We start from the raw sequence: 19499 nt of genomic DNA on the forward strand, positions 1-19499 counted from the left end.
GCGTTTCGTGAATATCGGAATAACTATATCCGAGTGGTTTGGAGTAATTTGCGACATGTAAATCGTCAAAAATGGTGTATTCGCTGTTAGCTTACGACCTCCACGAGTAATTTTTCAAAAATGTGCTCCTCAATTAAGTATCGTATGGGATAGGGGCTAAACCTGTCCTGCATTGGAATTTTTTCCGATCATTCCCCTAGGAGGAGTTCGCAAGAACGTGCGTAAAATGGCTGAAAAACGCACATTTTTCAAAATGGCCGACTTTCTGGGGGGCGGAGCTAATGAAAGGCAATTTGAAATATGTGTGCAATCATAATAGCAATATGTATACAGCGTGTCGTGAATATCGGAATAACTATATCCGAGTAGTTTAGAGTAATTTGCGACATGTAAATCGTCAACAATGGTGTATTCGCTGTTAGCTTACGACCTCCACGAGTAATTTTTCAAAAATGTGCTCCTCAATTAAGTATCATATGGGATAGGGGCTAAACCTGTCCTGCATTGGAATTTTTCCGATCATTCCCCTAGGAGGAGTTCGCAAGAACGTGCGTAAAATGGCTGAAAAACGCACATATTTCAAAATGGCCGACTTTTTGGGGGGCGGGGCTAATGGAATGTATGTACAAATATATCTGCAATTCTATGAGGAATGTTTGTGCCAAAATTCCTGAAGTTCTGAGAAACTATATGTGACTACCACACAATAGGGGGCGCTAGTGAGCAGCGTTTTTGAAAATTTACGTTTTTTTTATACATTCTCGAAAAAGTGCTGGGCTCTGACGTGTGTCTCAAGTTTTGCGTCCGAAGCTCATTTTATGCTATCGCAATTTAAGAAAAATGTATATGAAATAAAAAAAAATTTTATAGGCCACGCCCACATATGGCATTTGTTGTGACACTTCAAATCTCAGTTCCTAGTCACCCCGAGAGTATGTGTAAAAAAAAAAAAAAGATTAGTCCATCCGCTCTTGAGTTATAAATTGGTGGTGTTTTTGGCGCCCCCTATAGTCCAAAATGAGAATACTTTGTTGTGCCTATTTCCCAAGACAGATTCAACGTTCCCACCAAGATCTGTGATGTTTGGATACATTGTTGATGAATTATGAGCATTTCTTTCTAAGCCCCGCCTTTTTGCGAGTACGTTTTAATTCATGGCGGAAATATTTATCGTTTGAACATGCTCATCTCCTAGGGTAATGTGTCTGACCCTACGGCGATACTGTATACTGAGTTTGGTGTTGAAAAACCAAAATTTGAAATTGAAGTGAATATTTAACTGTTTTTAAAATTATGCTAATTTAAAAAAAAAATAAAGTAGGCGGAGCTTAGGGTTATATTGTGATTATATCTAGAGCAGGTCCACCCGGATATGTTTGCAAAATATCAGGTCATTCGGAGTTACGGTGCGACTTTGGGAATTTTTTGCAAATCTTTTTTTTGATAGGTGGCGCTAGTGAGCAAGTTGGACAATTTGAACCCATTGACTCCAGAATAAGGTAGTTTTCACCAGGTCTGGCGTCCGTGCAAAATTATACAACTTTTTCAGCGTCCTAAAGGCCTCAAAAACAGGAAACGCCAGCAGAAAAAAGAAAATAATAATAATACCACGAATAACAATAGGTATCCTTGCACTTCGTGCTAGGACGCCGTTGGGTCCTAGCACTCTCGTGCTCGGGCCCTAATAATAATAATTATTATCATCATCACACACCCTATGGAGTGGTGTAGTGATGATGTATGATATATGTGTATATATGTGTGTACGCTAAAGGCAGCATCTCCTTGGTTTCCTCGACAAAGCGAGCTAGAGCTATTGTTCGGCTGGATTTTCTCCACATATTAACACCACTTTGTGATATTTGAGGCATAAATGCAATCACTTTTCAATCAAGTTTTAGACTATAAACTACAGTACGGTCACATGACTTCACGTCACCACCGCTAAGCTAAAGGTGGCTAATGTTGGGCTATAAAGGAACTACAGCACGGTCACATGACTTCACATCACCACCGCTAAGCTAAAGGTGGCTAATGTTGGGCTATAAAGGAACTACAGCACGGTCACATGACTTCACGTCACCACCGCTAAGCTAAAGGCGGCTAATGTTGGGCTATAAAGGAACTACAGCACGGTCACATGACTTCACGTCACCACCACTAAGCTAAAGGCGGCTAATGTTGGGCTATAAAGGAACTACAGCACGGTCACATGACTTCACGTCACCACCGCTAAGCTAAAGGAGGCTAATGTTGGGCTATAAAGGAACTACAGCACGGTCACATGACTTCACGTCACCACCACTAAGCTAAAGGCGGCTAATGTTGGGCTATAAAGGAACTACAGCACGGTCACATGACTTCACGTCACCACCGCTCAGCTAAAGGTGGCTAATGTTGGGCTATAAAGGAACTACAGCACGGTCACATGACTTCACGTCACCACCGCTAAGCTAAAGGAGGCTAATGTTGGGCTATAAAGGAACTACAGCACGGTCACATGACTTCACGTCACCACCGCTAAGCTAAAGGGGGCTAATGTTGGGCTGTAAAGGAACTACAGCACGGTCACATGACTTCACGTCACCACCACTAAGCTAAAGGCGGCTAATGTTGGGCTATAAAGGAACTACAGCACGGTCACATGACTTCACGTCACCACCGCTCAGCTAAAGGTGGCTAATGTTGGGCTATAAAGGAACTACAGCACGGTCACATGACTTCACGTCACCACCGCTAAGCTAAAGGGGGCTAATGTTAGGCTGTAAAGGAACTACAGCACGGTCACATGACCTCACGTCTCCACCGCTAAGCTAAAGGTGGCTAATGTTGGGCTATAAAGGAACTACAGCACGGTCACATGACTTCACGTCACCACCGCAAAGCTAAAGGTGGCTAACGTTGGGCTATAAAGGAACTACAGCACGGTCACATGACTTCACGTCACCACCGCTAAGCTAAAGGTGGCTAACGTTGGGCTATAAAGGAACTACAGCACGGTCACATGACTTCACGTCACCACCGCTCAGCTAAAGGTGGCTAATGTTGGGCTATAAAGGAACTACAGCACGGTCACATGACTTCACGTCACCACCGCTAAGCTAAAGGAGGCTAATGTTGGGCTATAAAGGAACTACAGCACGGTCACATGACTTCACGTCACCACCGCTAAGCTAAAGGGGGATAATGTTGGGCTGTAAAGGAACTACAGCACGGTCACATGACTTCACGTCACCACCACTAAGCTAAAGGCGGCTAATGTTGGGCTATAAAGGAACTACAGCACGGTCACATGACTTCACGTCACCACCGCTAAGCTAAAGGTGGCTAATGTTGGGCTATAAAGGAACTACAGCACGGTCACATGACTTCACGTCACCACCACTAAGCTAAAGGCGGCTAATGTTGGGCTATAAAGGAACTACAGCACGGTCACATGACTTCACGTCACCACCGCTCAGCTAAAGGTGGCTAATGTTGGGCTATAAAGGAACTACAGCACGGTCACATGACTTCACGTCACCACCGCTAAGCTAAAGGGGGCTAATGTTGGGCTGTAAAGGAACTACAGCACGGTCACATGACTTCACGTCTCCACCGCTAAGCTAAAGGTGGCTAATGTTGGGCTATAAAGGAACTACAGCACGGTCACATGACTTCACGTCACCACCGCTAAGCTAAAGGTGGCTAACGTTGGGCTATAAAGGAACTACAGCACGGTCACATGACTTCACGTCACCACCGCTAAGCTAAAGGTGGCTAATGTTGGGCTATAAAGGAACTACAGCACGGTCACATGACTTCACGTCACCACCGCTAAGCTAAAGGTGGCTAATGTTGGGCTATAAAGGAACTACAGCACGGTCACATGACTTCACGTCACCACCGCTAAGCTAAAGGAGGCTAATGTTGGGCTATAAAGAAACTACAGCACGGTCACATGACTTCACGTCACCACCGCTAAGCTAAAGGAGGCTAATGTTGGGCTATAAAGGAACTACAGCACGGTCACATGACTTCACGTCTCCACCGCTAAGCTAAAGGAGGCTAATGTTGGGCTATAAAGGAACTACAGCACGGTCACATGACTTCACGTCACCACCGCTAAGCTAAAGGCGGCTAATGTTGGGCTATAAAGGAACTACAGCACGGTCACATGACTTCACGTCACCACCGCTAAGCTAAAGGTGGCTAATGTTGGGCTATAAAGGAACTACAGCACGGTCATTTAGACACTTGTTAGCATCCGCTGTTTTTAAATTCACCAGTGGGGTATTACATGACGTATTTTATGTCGTAGAACAAACAGTAACATCTCTTCAGCTTGTGTTCAGACCTTATTTCAGGCTACGAACCAAAAACATGTTAAAAAAACAGAAGACTTCCCAACAAGCAAACCAGACGTTCTAAAATGCTGACTCATTCCATGGTTAAAGGATCATTCCTATAACAACCCTTATCCCCACTCTCTCTCTCCTCAGGTGCGTAAGTACCTGCTGATGCTGGACGTGAGGAAGGACCACGTGAAGTTCTGGCGGCCTCAGGTCCTGCTGATGGTCTCCAACCCTCGCAGCAGCGTGGGATTGATCAAGTTCATCAACGACATCAAGAAGAGCGGCCTCTACGTGCTCGGACACGTGCAGCTCGGAGACCTCGGTAACAACATCACACATTTACACATAACTCGACCCTCATGGTGGAGCAGACTTTAATTTTGAAATATAAAGATGAATCGGTTTTTTCTCCTGTGGACGATAAGGAAACGAAAAGGGTTTGTCAGGTGCAGAGGTCGCGTTAACCGAATATTTTCACGAGCGTGCTCCCCCCCCCCTCTGGTCAGATCATAAAAGCACTTAAAAATGTACCTTTTCACAATTTTGTATTCATTCTAGCACAGTGTAAAATATTGACTTTTAATAATCAGATTAGTTCAGATTACATTATATAAAATAAGATTTACTTAACTGGTCGCAAATTGGGTTATTTTTGTGTTATGGAAACATATCAATTGTGCATGAGTTAAGGCCCTGTCACACTGTCCCGAAATTGACTCCCGATGGACACACGATAAAGGAAATGTTCAAATTCGGCTGTGATCGTAACATCGGGCCGTTCGTGAGGGCATCGAAGCCATCGTACGACCGCCGGGGGAGTTTCTCAGGCTCCGGCAGCAACTTCGTGAGCGGCAACTTCGTAAGGCACTCGTGAGGGCATCTTGTCAAATCGTGTCATCTTCGTGTTATCATCGGTGCATTCGCCCTCACTCTGATCGGGGCGAATGCCCGATGGCACCGATGATAACAAGATGCCATCACGATGGCCTTACGAAGGGCAAAATGTACACACACATTCAACACGAAAATGAACCTTCGCAAGGTCCTTCGGCAATTTTTTGGCATGCCAAAGATTTTGCCTCCGCTCACGAAGTTGCTGCCGGAGCCTGAGAAACTCCACCAGCGGTCATACGATGGCTTAAGATGCCCGAATGGCCCGATGTTACGATCACAGCCGAATTTGAACGTTTCCTTTATCGTGTGTCCATCGGGTTGTTTTATTGCACAACAAAATCATGTAAACATATTATGTAAATAACCCAATTTGTGTTCTGTGAAACTAAAAAGGATATAATATATTATTTTGAAGGCGAGTTGACAGGAAGTTGTTGTTGCTATGGAAACAACATTACGGAGAAAACGTAATATTTTCTACATATAAAGACGGAGAAAGTAAAGAACAAAGTCTGAAGATATCAGTACAGTATCATAGTACTGTAACATAATTGTTTTTGGTACTTTCATTGCAGTTGTATGTCTTAAATGTAATGTAAATGTTGCCTTCGTGTGTGGTTCGGGGCCATCTTCGTGCGAAATTCACAATTCCATATTCGTGTGTCCATCGGGTGTCAACTTCGGGACAGTGTGACAGGGCCTTAAGAAATATGATAACATTTAAAAAAATATGTTTTGAATACAAAATATTAAATGTATTGAATACGTTAGAATACAAGACCACATTAGACCAACCTATACCTAAAGAAATATATATATATAACATAACAAAGTGTGTGAAGTAGTTGCAACAATGAGAACAAATAAATCATGGATGGTAAAAATCGTATTTGGAGATAATTAACCATTATTATAATATGTTTGAGGCAGCAATGACTACATTTAAAACCTTTTTATTATCACTGATTTGTTTTGGCAAATTGTTGACTGTAAAGATTAATAATCACAGTTTACGTTAATGTCTTCGCCCAGGACCGGTTAAACAACTTGAGTATTTCAATTTCACTTGTCTGTTATTTGTTTTAAAACTCAAGTTACTGTTCGGATTAAGATTTTGCAATAAGAAAACATGTGATAAAACGTTAACGTAATATAATAATGTACATATGTCTAAAGATTAAACCAGTTAACCTGTTAGAGGTAGTACAAGGTAAACTCATCTAATATTTTACAAGAAAGAAAGTCGTAAATATGAATAATCAGTGTATAGGAAATGAGTTTGTCAACATTAAAATGCCACTATAACTATCCAATAATGTTATATATATTTAAGCAATAGCTCACGACAGGCTGAACCACGCCCCTTAGCCGTGGTATACTGAGCATATATCACGGCCTGAAGTGAGCTATTGCTTTTATTAAACGGTTACCAGGTGTGGCAATTTGAAAGAAAAATACACACTCTAATTTAAATAGTTTTTATAAGTAAATAATGATGTTCAAAATAAAATAGTCCCTCCGTTGCCTTCTGCACGAAACATAGTGCGAGGTGGTTGCTATTAGGGGTGTTGAAAATAATCGTTTCTACGATGCATTGCGATGCGGACGTGGACGATTCGGTCTCGATGCAGTGACGGAAGATAATCGGTTATAGGGTAGTAACGTTGCTTCCTGATTTTCCGGCCGCGGCTTCACTATAACGTACAATTCATTTATTTTGGTTTATAAATTAATGTCAAAACATTTATGTTATTGATTTCTGAAGCACTTTCTAAATAATAAAAAGAGAGTTCATATGTATTTACTGCATGTATGCATTGATGAAAAATAAGCCATGTGCAGTAATGGAGGATGCAACGCATTGGTATGAATCGTGATGCACCGGGATATCGAATTGAATCGAATCGTTGACAGGATAATTGTAATCGAATCGAATCGTGAGACCAGTGAAGATGCACAGCCCTAGTTGCTATGCAACAACACTAACAGCTAGCGAACATATTAGACAGAGAGCGTTGATCCATTATTTGGCTATTTATTTACATTCATGTGTATGTTGCCGTTTATTGTGCAGCCTCTGAAAAACTGTCCAGCATCAGTAGCATGGCTTACGTGGTTACTTGTACAGGTTGAGGTTGTTCTGTTGCTTGGCGTGGTGAGAATATTGCTCCACTTTCTCCGGTCCCCGAGATTCGGCTTCCAGCAGCTCTGGAGAGAGCTTTCGCACCTGTGGCCACTAACGCTCATCATGTCTCTGATTTGTTTCAAGACCCGCCTCAGAAAGCTTTTGAATGGTGGCACTTCTCCAGTTGGTCTGCCTGCTCTTCACGGAGCTCTGCATGTCGTCGTGTAGGGGCTGTCTGGAGATAGGCACTCCTCCATAGTAAGACCCCCCGGAGGGCCAAGTTCACCTTACATGTTTCCATCTTGAGCTTTGTAAGTTAGTTAGTTTCGTAACGGACGTAATGTAACAGCGGTAACAGTTGTAGCTTTTCTCAGACGCGGAGGGATACTGACTTGTGAAAAGTAACTACAATTCTACCCGTGATATACGCTCATTATATCACGGCTAAGAACCAATCAGATTGCTTGATTTGACTTGTCCGTTTTATAAAATAATAATAAATCACAAATTAAGGCATATTTTCCACATTTAGTTGATTCTGTACTTTTATCTAATTCTTAAACATAGGACTTGAAGGAGTATTTTGACACTAATTAATTGGCACTTCTTCCATCTCTAATTAAAGGACCTAATCCACGCTGGATCTTCCCCCGCCTGCTTTCACAGAACTAATCACGGCGTCTCCTCTCCTACTCATTAAAGCATCAGCGTCTTTCATTGTTTTTTATTTGGTCTTTTGAGGATGTTGTTGATGATTTTTCCGGCCTGAATGGAGTATTCAAAATCTAAATCCTCTCGAGTGTTTCTCAGTGTAAAAAACGATGTGTTCATTAGCCTCTGAAGAGCCCTTCTCTCATTTTGACTACTGATGAGGCACTTGGTATGGAGAAATATGAAGGAGTCATTCATGATCACATTGAAGAGGAGGCCCCTCTCCAACATCGCCCTCCTATGTACTTTAACTCCATTTAGTTACTCTCACTTGTCTAGCAACTGTTTGCATTAAATCTGAATACAGAGATACTTCTGAGATCCGAACGGAGCCTCAGATACCAAGGGAATCGTCTCTGAAACTTGCAGATGTGGTTTCTAGATGCATATTGATGTCTTTGTTGTTGATGATTGATCACCTGCCTGCCTGTTTGTGCTGCTCTGTATTTTGTCTCATATTTCAGACGCTGAGCTTCTATCTCTCGTTTCGCCACAGCTAACGGTCTCTCACCTCCACACACACCGAGTTATCTCATCTCTACTTTGATTTTTAGATAATTTAAGGCTGGACAATGTTCATATTATAAGAGGCAGTTGTGGAAGAAACACTCAAGTACTCTATACTCAAGTAAAAAAAGTAGCAATACTAAATTGTAAAAATACTCTGTAACAAGTAAAAGTCCTGGTAATCTCAATCTGTAAAATACCCACGGCTTTATAGCCCAACATTAGCCACCTTTAGCTTAGCGGTGGTGATGTGAAGTCATGTGACCGAGCTGTAGTTCCTTTATAGCCCAACATTAGCCGCCTTTAGCTTAGCGGTGCTGACGTGAAGTCATGTAACTGTGCTGTAGTTCCTTTATAGTCCAACATTAGCCGCCTTTAGCTTAGCGGTGGTGACGTGAAGTCATGTGACCGTGCTGTAGTTCCTTTATAGCCCAACATTAGCCGCCTTTAGCTTAGCGGTGCTGACGTGAAGTCATGTAACTGTGCTGTAGTTCCTTTATAGTCCAACATTAGCCGCCTTTAGCTTAGCGGTGGTGACGTGAAGTCATGTAACTGTGCTGTAGTTCCTTTATAGTCCAACATTAGCCGCCTTTAGCTTAGCGGTGGTGACGTGAAGTCATGTGACCGTGCTGTAGTTCCTTTATAGCCCAACATTAGCCACCTTTAGCTTAGCGGTGTTGACGTGAAGTCATGTAACTGTGCTGTAGTTCGTTTATAGTCCAACATTAGCCGCCTTTAGCTTAGCGGTGCTGACGTGAAGTCATGTGACCGAGCTGTAGTTCCTTTATAGCCCATCATTAGCCACCTTTAGCTTAGCGGTGGTGACGTGAAGTCATGTGACCGTGCTGTAGTTCCTTTATAGCCCATCATTAGCCACCTTTAGCTTAGCGGTGCTGACGTGAAGTCATGTGACCGTGCTGTAGTTCCTTTATAGCCCAACATTAGCCGCCTTTAGCTTAGCGGTGCTGACGTGAAGTCATGTGACCGAGCTGTAGTTCCTTTATAGCCCATCATTAGCCACCTTTAGCTTAGCGGTGGTGACGTGAAGTCATGTGACCGTGCTGTAGTTCCTTTATAGCCCAACATTAGCCACCTTTAGCTTAGCGGTGTTGACGTGAAGTCATGTAACTGTGCTGTAGTTCGTTTATAGTCCAACATTAGCCGCCTTTAGCTTAGCGGTGCTGACGTGAAGTCATGTGACCGAGCTGTAGTTCCTTTATAGCCCATCATTAGCCACCTTTAGCTTAGCGGTGGTGACGTGAAGTCATGTGACCGTGCTGTAGTTCCTTTATAGCCCATCATTAGCCACCTTTAGCTTAGCGGTGCTGACGTGAAGTCATGTGACCGTGCTGTAGTTCCTTTATAGCCCAACATTAGCCGCCTTTAGCTTAGCGGTGCTGACGTGAAGTCATGTGACCGAGCTGTAGTTCCTTTATAGCCCATCATTAGCCACCTTTAGCTTAGCGGTGGTGACGTGAAGTCATGTGACCGTGCTGTAGTTCCTTTATAGCCCAACATTAGCCACCTTTAGCTTAGCGGTGTTGACGTGAAGTCATGTAACTGTGCTGTAGTTCGTTTATAGCCCAACATTAGCCACCTTTAGCTTAGCGGTGGTGACGTGAAGTCATGTGACCGTGCTGTAGTTCCTTTATAGCCCAACATTAGCCACCTTTAGCTTAGCGGTGTTGACGTGAAGTCATGTAACTGTGCTGTAGTTCCTTTATAGCCCAACATTAGCCACCTTTAGCTTAGCGGTGTTGACGTGAAGTCATGTAACAGTGCTGTAGTTCCTTCATAGCCCAACATTAGCCACCTTTAGCTTAACGGTGGTGGGGTGAAGTCATGTGACCGTGCTGTAGTTCCTTTATAGCCCAACATTAGCCTCCTTTAGCTTAGCGGTGGTGACGTGAAGTCATGTGACTGTGCTGTAGTTCCTTTATAGCAGGGGTGGGGAACCTCCGGCCCCCGGGCCGTATACGGCCCGCGAGACCATTTGGTTTGGCCCTCGAGGTAATTTATAAACACTCGCAAAAAAGAAAAAAATGTAAGAAATCTAGACCGCAAAATAATTAAACAAGCGAGTGCCTGTTTTTCCTGGAAACGGTCATGGTCCTTGAACACAACACGAGTGTGTCATCACCATCACGTGGTATATGTCTCGTCTGACAGGGGTGCAGTTCTGACGGAGAGCACCAGAACGCCGCTCCGGCACTTCAGTACCCATAAGGAGCCGTACACATGCCGCAGTTTCTGCGTGGCTGTGTCTTCAGTTGAAAGCCCAGTCGCGATCTGTTCATCTGTCATACTGATCAGACAGTCAATAACTGTGTTGTTATTAGCATCTGGTTAGCTAGCTATGCTAACGAATATAAGAAGCTTTTTCTCCAACCAGTGAGGTAAAGGCACATCTTTATATGATCATTATAGTTATCAAAAAACAAGAGAATAAAGTAAACAGGTATAAAATACTATGACAGTAAAAAAAAGTTGTTAATTATAAATTAATAAACAAGTATACAGTTTGAAAGGGGAGTGATTTGTAAAATATCCATAAAGAAAAAGTAAATCTGCTTACATTTCTGTTTCATCTGGGTGTTGAGAGATGTTTCCATAGATCTCTTCATTTTGCTCTCAAAGTGCACCAGATTGATGCTTTCAACTTCAATATTTAAAAAAAAAAAATCTTCCCGGGGGAGCATGCCCCCGGACCCCCCTAGAGGAGGTTAGGCCCCCCCACTTAAATCATGTCCACATGGATAGGAAACTAAATACATTTGCACACATCTTGTGTCCATATCTTTCTGTTTGGTGGTCACGCCACACCGTGCACGTGCATGCATACGTGAGTCATGGTGAGATATCTGGATTGAGAGGTTGCTTTTTCTTTGCACAGCATGAAAGAAAGGCCAAATGAATGGGCTGTGATTTTTAAGCAGAGGTCAATAATTTGTACGGCCCTCGGAGGATGTTGAAACAATTGAAATGGCCCTTGAGAGGAAAAAGGTTCCCCACCCCTGCTTTATAGCCTCAACTTAGCTTTTTACTTCAGACATCATAACGTGGTGTTAATATATGGAGATTATCCTGATGAACAAAATATGTAAACGTTTATTTGTCACAGATCTTATTTTCTTTAATAATCCAAAATTAAATGGAAAAATCCCGTTGGCTTTTTCTCAAAGGAACCAGTGAGATACTACTTTCCAGCTCAGCCTACAAAAATACGTTGTCACCACTTTTTAATCACTATGACTGCAATATCGAAACATTGCTTTTTTGCTCAAATATATATCAGTTTTCTCCACATTTCTCCCATCCTGACCTTTTCCTTCCTCTCTGATCCTGTGCATCTAATTCACCTCCAGTATATTCACCTGCTTCCTTTGTGTTGTCCTCCTCCAGACACTCTCCCCTCCGACCCTCTGCAGTCGCAGTACGACTCCTGGCTCTCTCTGGTGGATCATCTGAACATCAAGTCTTTTGTCAACCTGACTTTGGCCGACTCTGTGCGTCACGGCGTCCAACATCTGCTCTTCATCTCAGGACTAGGTCAGTGTCTCCATCATCAGACACACACACAACACAAGATCTAATTAGTTCTGATATTATAATCAAAGCCACTGCCGTATGTGAGGTATTGTATGTGATCATAGTCTTTTTAACTTTAATGTTGGCACATGTAGGTAATTGGACAATCCTGATTTGGCTCGGCAAGCTTTTCTAAATATGTTCAATTTGTGAATAAAGTTCTCGTCTTATTTGTTTTTCCTCCTTCTTCCCCTCTTCTCAGGCGGGATGCGTCCCAACACTCTCGTCCTGGGTTTCTACGACAACTCTCTCCCAAAGGACACTCTCATCGACCCTTCTCTCTCCATCTGTTCGACCTCTGACCCCTCGGGATCTTTACAGGACTTAGATCATGACCAGGAGCCGCCTCTCTTCCACTTCTCCTCCGTTCGGGGGTCCGTTGACCGACAAGACGGCGGGGAAATCGGCGACGGGAAGGTTCTCGGCCCTCAGGAGTACGTCGCGATCATAGCAGACGCCATGAAGATGCTCAAAAACGTCGTGTTGGCTCGAAACTTCAACGATTTCGACCGCTCCGTGGTCCTCTCCCCTTCCTCTCCGGTGTATGTGGACGTGTGGCCGGTGAATCTCTTTCGCCCCGACAGCTCTAGCTACGTCGACACATGCTCTTTTTTCCTGCTTCAGCTCGCCTGCATCCTCAACATGGTGCGGTCGTGGAGAAAAGCTCGTCTTCGTCTCTTTTTGTGCGTGGAGGAGGGTCGCAGCGTCCGGGGATCGGAGGAGAAACTGGGTCAGCTCCTCAAAGAGCTGCGGATCAAAGCTCAGGTAAACGGCTCAAGAAACTCTCATTTTAGAATACTGAAAATGAATCCTGGACATTGCACGTAAGGTTCAGGTTCAGGGTCTTTATGTGTGCCCGTAGGTAGATTTAGTTAGCAGATACAAAGACAACATCCTGACACACTCTACAAAAGAAACACAGACACATCACTGATCAAAGTCCACCCTGCTCCGTCGAATCTCAACATATTTAAAAACATCTAAAAAGAAAAACACTAGAATACAAAAACTTGAAATCTTGCCACGTGTATTTGTCTAATATCTATCAGAATATTTCTCTACACCCGATATAAGACATCATAACTTCAGAAGTCACACTGCAGTGAGATATCAGGTCTTGTTTCTAGACGATGCATCATCTTTTTAAAGGTCCCATGTCATGCTCTTCCGGTTATCACCCGTCCCCTCGTGTTATGAAGGTTGTTCTGCATGTGAGCGGTCTGCAGAGTCAAACCCTCAAAGTGCACCCTGTAGCGAGTAAAACTCTAACTCAGAGAAGACCTGCCTGCTGCCCCAGAACGCCTCGTTGGGCATTTCTCTTTTTCCATTGTTTACTTCTTGGGTATAGAGACGTATTTCGGGTATAGTGACGTATTTCGGGTATAGTGACGTATTTCGGGTATAGTGACGTAACGTCCGCGGAGCCGTTACGTTTGGACCAATCCGCGGACTTCCTCACACACATACACTCGGCGGGATGTTGCGAGGCTCGCTGCTGCGAGGAGCGGGACACTGGTGCGGGGTCGGCGAGACAGCCTGGGCACACACACAAACTCCCAGCCAGGCTGTGTGTGTGTGTGTGTGTGTGTGTGTGTGTGTGTGTGTGTGTGTGTGTGTGTGTGTGTGTGTGTGTGTGTGTGGTGTGTGTGTGTGTGTGTGTGTGTGTGTGTGTGTGTGTGTGTGTGTGTGTGTGTGTGTGTGTGTGTGTGTGTGTTCGGGCTGGTTTTGGGCTGAGTTCCGCGGCGTCTAGCTGTCTAGCAGACGGCCACTGGGCTCACGGGGTGGGGGGTGGGGGGGCAGGAGCTCCAACAAGCCGTGTAGGACAGAGAGTGAATACACAGACTCTACAGAGATGCTGTGAGAAACCAATGTGAGTTTGGGACATTGAACAATGTGAATCTATTCTAGTCGACCTCAACGATGGAACTATGATCAGTAGAAATGGCCATGACATGGGACCTTTAAGTGAAAACATCTTAATTTGAGTTGTATCTCAGATGAAACACATTTTACATATTTATTAGAAAATCATCAACTAATATCAGACAACAGAAAACATTTGAGCATTTGCGGCTTATATTGAAAACAACATCTCCTGATTCTGGTAACATATAGTTCTCCTAGCTCATTACAAGATCTGATTCATCTAAATATCCCGTCTTATTTCAAGAAATCTCACCAAGCAAATGTTCAGATGTTTGTGCTTTCAATATTGTTGAACTTGTTTTTGGAGCAGCATTTTTTAGTCGATCAAATCCCGAAAGTCTCCGTTGAGTTCTCAGCTTGTAACCAACCATGATTTTAAACACCTATTTGGATTGTTATCAGCAGCGTAGCGTTGTTGTTATTATTATTATTATTAGTTATCACCTCTTTTCTAAAGCAAAAGCCAAACTACTATGTTGAAAAAGTGAAAGAAACCAAACTAAAGCTTCTCTAGACGAAAATATGTGTATGTTTAGGCAACAAAGCTACAACTCTTTGTTTCGTCGACTAAACTAAAATCGTTTTCGGGTTGGGTCTCCCGCATTCCTTCACAAGCCACACTTAAGCCGCCTGACTTCTGCCTTGGTGACTTTATGATATACTCAAGAAACGCATCTTTTTAGAATAGCCTTTCTCTAGATTTGTAAAACCCCACTTGTTGTTGCCATGCCGGCGTAAACATCGCTGCCTTTATTTTGTTGTTTTGTTTGTTTTTGTTGTTTTGTTTACTCTGTAGCACTTTGAGTTTTGTTTACTCAAATGAAAAGTGCGCTTATAAATCAAATTGATTATTATTATTATTCTCAGGTGTTCTCCGTGCCCTGGGACCAGCAGGTGGCGCTACACTGGCAGCGGCAAGGCGAGAGGAAACAGCAAAGTGACACAAACAGCGAAGACAAAGAGAAGATCGAGGAGGAGGAGGAAGAGGAGGAAGATGATTACGTTAACAGCTTCCCGAGTAACGCCACACGCCTCTCAGACGACTACCTCTCCGCCGTTAATAAGCTGATCTTAGACCCGGCGAGACCCCCCCCTGCTGTGCGCTTCCTGTACCTGCCCAGACCCCCTGCTGACACGCGGCGCTACACCACCTACCTGCACCAGCTGGAGCTGCTCACTCAGGACCTGGGCCCCACGCTGCTCATCCACGGAGTCACACCCGTCATCACCACCGACCTTTAACCTGCCTCCGCTGAACATGTTAGAACATCTCCCTCGTCCCCGGCTTGAGCTTCAGCCTCAGGATCCATGTGTCTGTGATCCTCTCCAGAAGGGAAGTAGTCATCACATACAGAGCATCAGCTAGTTCCTGAGCAGTGTCCTTCACATGCTGATATCCAAGAGAGGGAGTCACACAGTCACAAGATGGAGGAATGCCGGGTCTTGTAATCATACATCCTGTCATGAACAAAGTACTGAGTTTTTTCTCAAAATGTTGGCTTTTTTCTGACTTTCTCTCAAAATTCCGACTTGTTACTAAAAATTTCAAAATCTGAATTTTTTTCTCAAAAATTTCTAAATCTGAATTTTTTTCTCAAAAATTTGTAAATCTGAATTTTTTTCTCAAAATTCTGAGAGGGAGTTACACAGTCACAAGATGGAGGATTTTTTTCTCAAAATTCTGAGAGGGAGTTACACAGACACAAGATGGAGGATTTTTTTCTCAAAATGTTGGCTTTTTTCTGAAAATCTCAAAATTCTGTATTTTCCCCAAAATTCTGACTTTTTCAAAAAGTCTGGCTTTTTCTCAAAATCTCAAAATGCTCGTACATCCTGTCATGTACACAGCTACAGTTGGGATACCTTTGTGTACTCTGATATTGGAAGAGTGCATTCAGTATTTCCCCAACAGATAAGATAAGGTCTTCGTTGTGATAGTTTCCATCTGAAAGACACTGCCAAAATTAAGCATTTCATCAAATGTTTACGGTGTCATAATTCTGAAATCTGACAGCGATGCTCCTGCCTCTTTCTCACTGCCTCTTTCTCACTGCCTCGTTCTCACTGCCTCATTCTCACTGCCTCATTCTCACTGCCTCGCACAATGCCATGTCCATACAGCTCATTTTAGAATATTGAAAATGAATCCTGGACACTTCAGGATCTCAAACATCCCGACTACCTTTGTTGAGTTTTCCCGACCGGCTTCTGAAGACACCATGATTGCTAGTGTTTGTCAGATGGGCTTTCTACTTTGTTGAAAAAGGAATAAAACGTAACTCTTTGAATATAAACCAAACTAAAGCTTCTCTAGACTCAAATATCTTCGATGTTTAGGCGACAAAATTACGACTTTTTGTTGTTGTTTAGGCGAACAAACAAAAATTCAGGGTTAGGGTTGGGTATCCCGAATGTCTCTCCATTAACCCTAAGTCACCTGACTTCTGCCATGGTGACTTTATTCACAACTCAGTCGGTGTTGTCTTGTTGAATTCCTTCTGTTGTGATCAATAGATGATACAACCCACTAGTTGGTGAAGCACGCCTCCTCTGACCCCATCTGTGAAAGGCTGATAACCGCTGATCGACTGATAGCATTCAAACTGGGTGACTTTAAGCCACGAGGTCCACTTAGTTGCATGAAGGACCGGCTGAATGAACCGCAGCAAAGTTAACAGCTTAACAGTATCAACAAATCAGTATCTAATGTGCAGGGACACTTTGAGATGATCGGCCACGACAGAGAGAACCTCACCTGAACCCCTTTGTTTCCTTTCTTCATGTGTTCTCTTGCTGCTCACATTCCCTTCAAACGACCTTTCCAGATGCCTTCAGATCCAGAAGTGCCTCGCCGGTTTAGGGAGCTTTAAGTTTGGACTCTTTCCATCTCTGACAGAAAGTTGGACTGCGTCGGAGGAAATCTGCTTTTCCCATTTGAGAAGCGCTAGAACAAAGGAATCAGCGCTACTCAAGAAGTCTTAAATCCCACCGAAATGTCTACGTGGGATCTCAGGACGACATTCCTCTTTCTCCGAATGCACTTTTGTTCTTCCTCTACCAAACGGCATGATGTGCAGCGCTCCAAAGGCTCCGTAAACATGTTTACAGCGCCCATTACTACTGTGACCAGACCCGATGTTTCATTGATTTAACATTTGTATTTATCTTAGGTACTTTTACATTAGCTTGTCTTCGCGTTGCTTCTCCAACTTTAACGCTGAAGTGCTTAAATTAATCTTTATATTTGCCTTTACCCAAAGTATAGTAACGTTTGGAGTGAAGCTATACTTCTGCTGAACATGTGACAGGATAATGGTAACACATAATGAATGTCATCTGCATAGCATCAACCGCCTTCAGATGCTAACACGAGCTAACCAAAGCCTGCATAAAGTTTACTGAACTCAATGTCTTATTTTGTAGGAGGAAAAATGAAGTATTTGTTCCGTCAAAAGTTACATAGCTTCACTGTTTTACTTCGCATTTCGTGGCAAATAGTATTTCCATTCCTTGAAGCGTCATCGTTTTTCTCCAACCCAGTTTAGATTTGACCGAAAGCATCGATGCAGCGTCGGAGCGTCACCCTTCCAGTTTTCATCCCACTAAAGTTTTAATTCGACAGCTACAGTTGCTTCATAGAGATTGATGATTGGAACTAGCACTTTTTAAATGTGAATGACGTCGTTCAGAGCTGAGTAAATTCATGTCCTAATTTGAAATGGTAAAACGACTGTTGATCTCTTCATCAGGTCGACCCCTCAAAGCTCGATACATGCTACGAGTCATTCTCCCATTCACGCACACACACACACACACACACACACACACACACACACACACACACACACACACACACACACACACACACACACACACACACACACACACACACACACACACACACACACACACACACACCAGACTGTAGTTCCACCTGGAGTAAATCCACCAGCTACCCTGCAGTCTACAAAGCCATTCAGACTAGCTGCACCTTCACCAGCTTTGAGAACACTTTCATGATCAATCATTATAAAACATATATATTTTACTCAAGTACAAGATCTAAGTACTTCTCCCACCTCTGTTTATATGATCTATTATATTTAATAATCCGCTGTATTGTTTTTCAGTGCACCGACTGAATGCTAGCTGCTAGCTGCAGTCCGCTAACCCCCCTTGGAGTTGTGCTAAACCCTGAATGTATTAAATATAGCATCCCGTATTGTGTTTCCCCAAAGCTAGAGGAGACGTGATTTTACTTGAGGGCGTGGTCGAATCTGAACTGGGTCGGAAAGACGCTTCTTCGACACATCGATGCAATCCACTTTTCTCTAAATGTCCATTCCAGGTTTATAATGTGCTTTTTGAAATGCAATCTGACAACGTGTGATCTGAAGAAATGCTGGTACTTGTATTTGAACGGGTTTTAAACGAGATGTATGTTTGCTTGTGGACAGATTTGATCCTTCCCATTTCCACGGATGGGTTCTTGATCACATTACACTCAACACAACGATCGGCACGACATTTCTTCACATCTGTCTCCTGGATTTCTTTATTCCAAGTTATTAGTAGAAGAGTTAAAGTGTGTTTGATTTCCCATTACAATCTGAGATGTATATTTATATATATTTTACAGCATGGAAACCGATATGACTGAACAAAAATAAAACGTTATTGTATTGTACGCCTTTTCTGTTTTCTTTTCTTCCTCTGGGGATTGTTTGAGGTCAAAGTTAACAAACGGCTTTTGTTGCATTTCATCTGAAGCCCAGTGTTTTTTTGTCCGCTGCACTTTTGGGGGTAAACTTAGTTCAATCTGGAGAGACGGTTTTGATGTAAGAATACATGTTTATTGCAGAGATACACAAATTAATGTAATGGAGTTTTGGCGATTAGGCCCCGTTGTGCAGGAGTATCATTCGGGAGGGGAGAACCGATCGGATGAAACCCCCCGGGGTCTAGACCCTGGTGGTGATGGTGAATGGATAGTTGGGGTCGGTCTGAAGGGGAGGGGCTTAGCTTGACCCTGGTGGTGGTGAATGGATGGTTGGGGTCGGTCTGAAGGGGAGGGGCTTAGCTTGACCCTGGTGGTGGTGAATGGATAGTTGGGGTCGGTCTGAAGGGGCGGGGCTTAGCTTGACCCTGGTGGTGGTGAATGGATAGTTGAGTTCGGTCTGAAGGGGAGGGGCTTAGCTTGACCCTGGTGGTGGTGAATGGATGGTTGGGGTTGGTCTGAAGGGGAGTGGCTTAGCTTGACCCTGGTGGTGGTGAATGGATAGTTGGGGTCGGTCTGAAGGGGAGGGGCTTAGCTTGACCCTGGTGGTGGTGAATGGATAGTTGGGGTCGGTCTGAAGGGGAGGGGCTTAGCTTGACCCTGGTGGTGAATGGATAGTTGGGGTCGGTCTGAAGGG

General features: G+C 43.6%; 1 protein-coding gene across 1 annotated transcript in view; it reads left to right on the forward strand.

Moving 5' to 3' along the window:
- LOC117440558 (solute carrier family 12 member 9-like) overlaps positions 1–18772 on the forward strand; it is a 28413-nt gene extending 9641 nt beyond the window's left edge. Inside the window, exons 2-5 of the mRNA XM_034076793.2 lie at positions 4482–4656; positions 11974–12120; positions 12362–12924; positions 14953–18772. Coding sequence (XP_033932684.1) covers positions 4482–4656; positions 11974–12120; positions 12362–12924; positions 14953–15327 — 1260 coding nt within the window. The 3' untranslated portion in view covers positions 15328–18772. The remainder of the gene's footprint in view (positions 1–4481; positions 4657–11973; positions 12121–12361; positions 12925–14952) is intronic.
- The last annotated feature ends 727 nt before the right edge of the window (positions 18773–19499 follow it).

This window comes from Pseudochaenichthys georgianus, unplaced genomic scaffold (genome assembly GCF_902827115.2).
Source record: "Pseudochaenichthys georgianus unplaced genomic scaffold, fPseGeo1.2 scaffold_1035_arrow_ctg1, whole genome shotgun sequence".
NCBI classification, from domain to species: Eukaryota; Metazoa; Chordata; class Actinopteri; order Perciformes; family Channichthyidae; genus Pseudochaenichthys; species Pseudochaenichthys georgianus.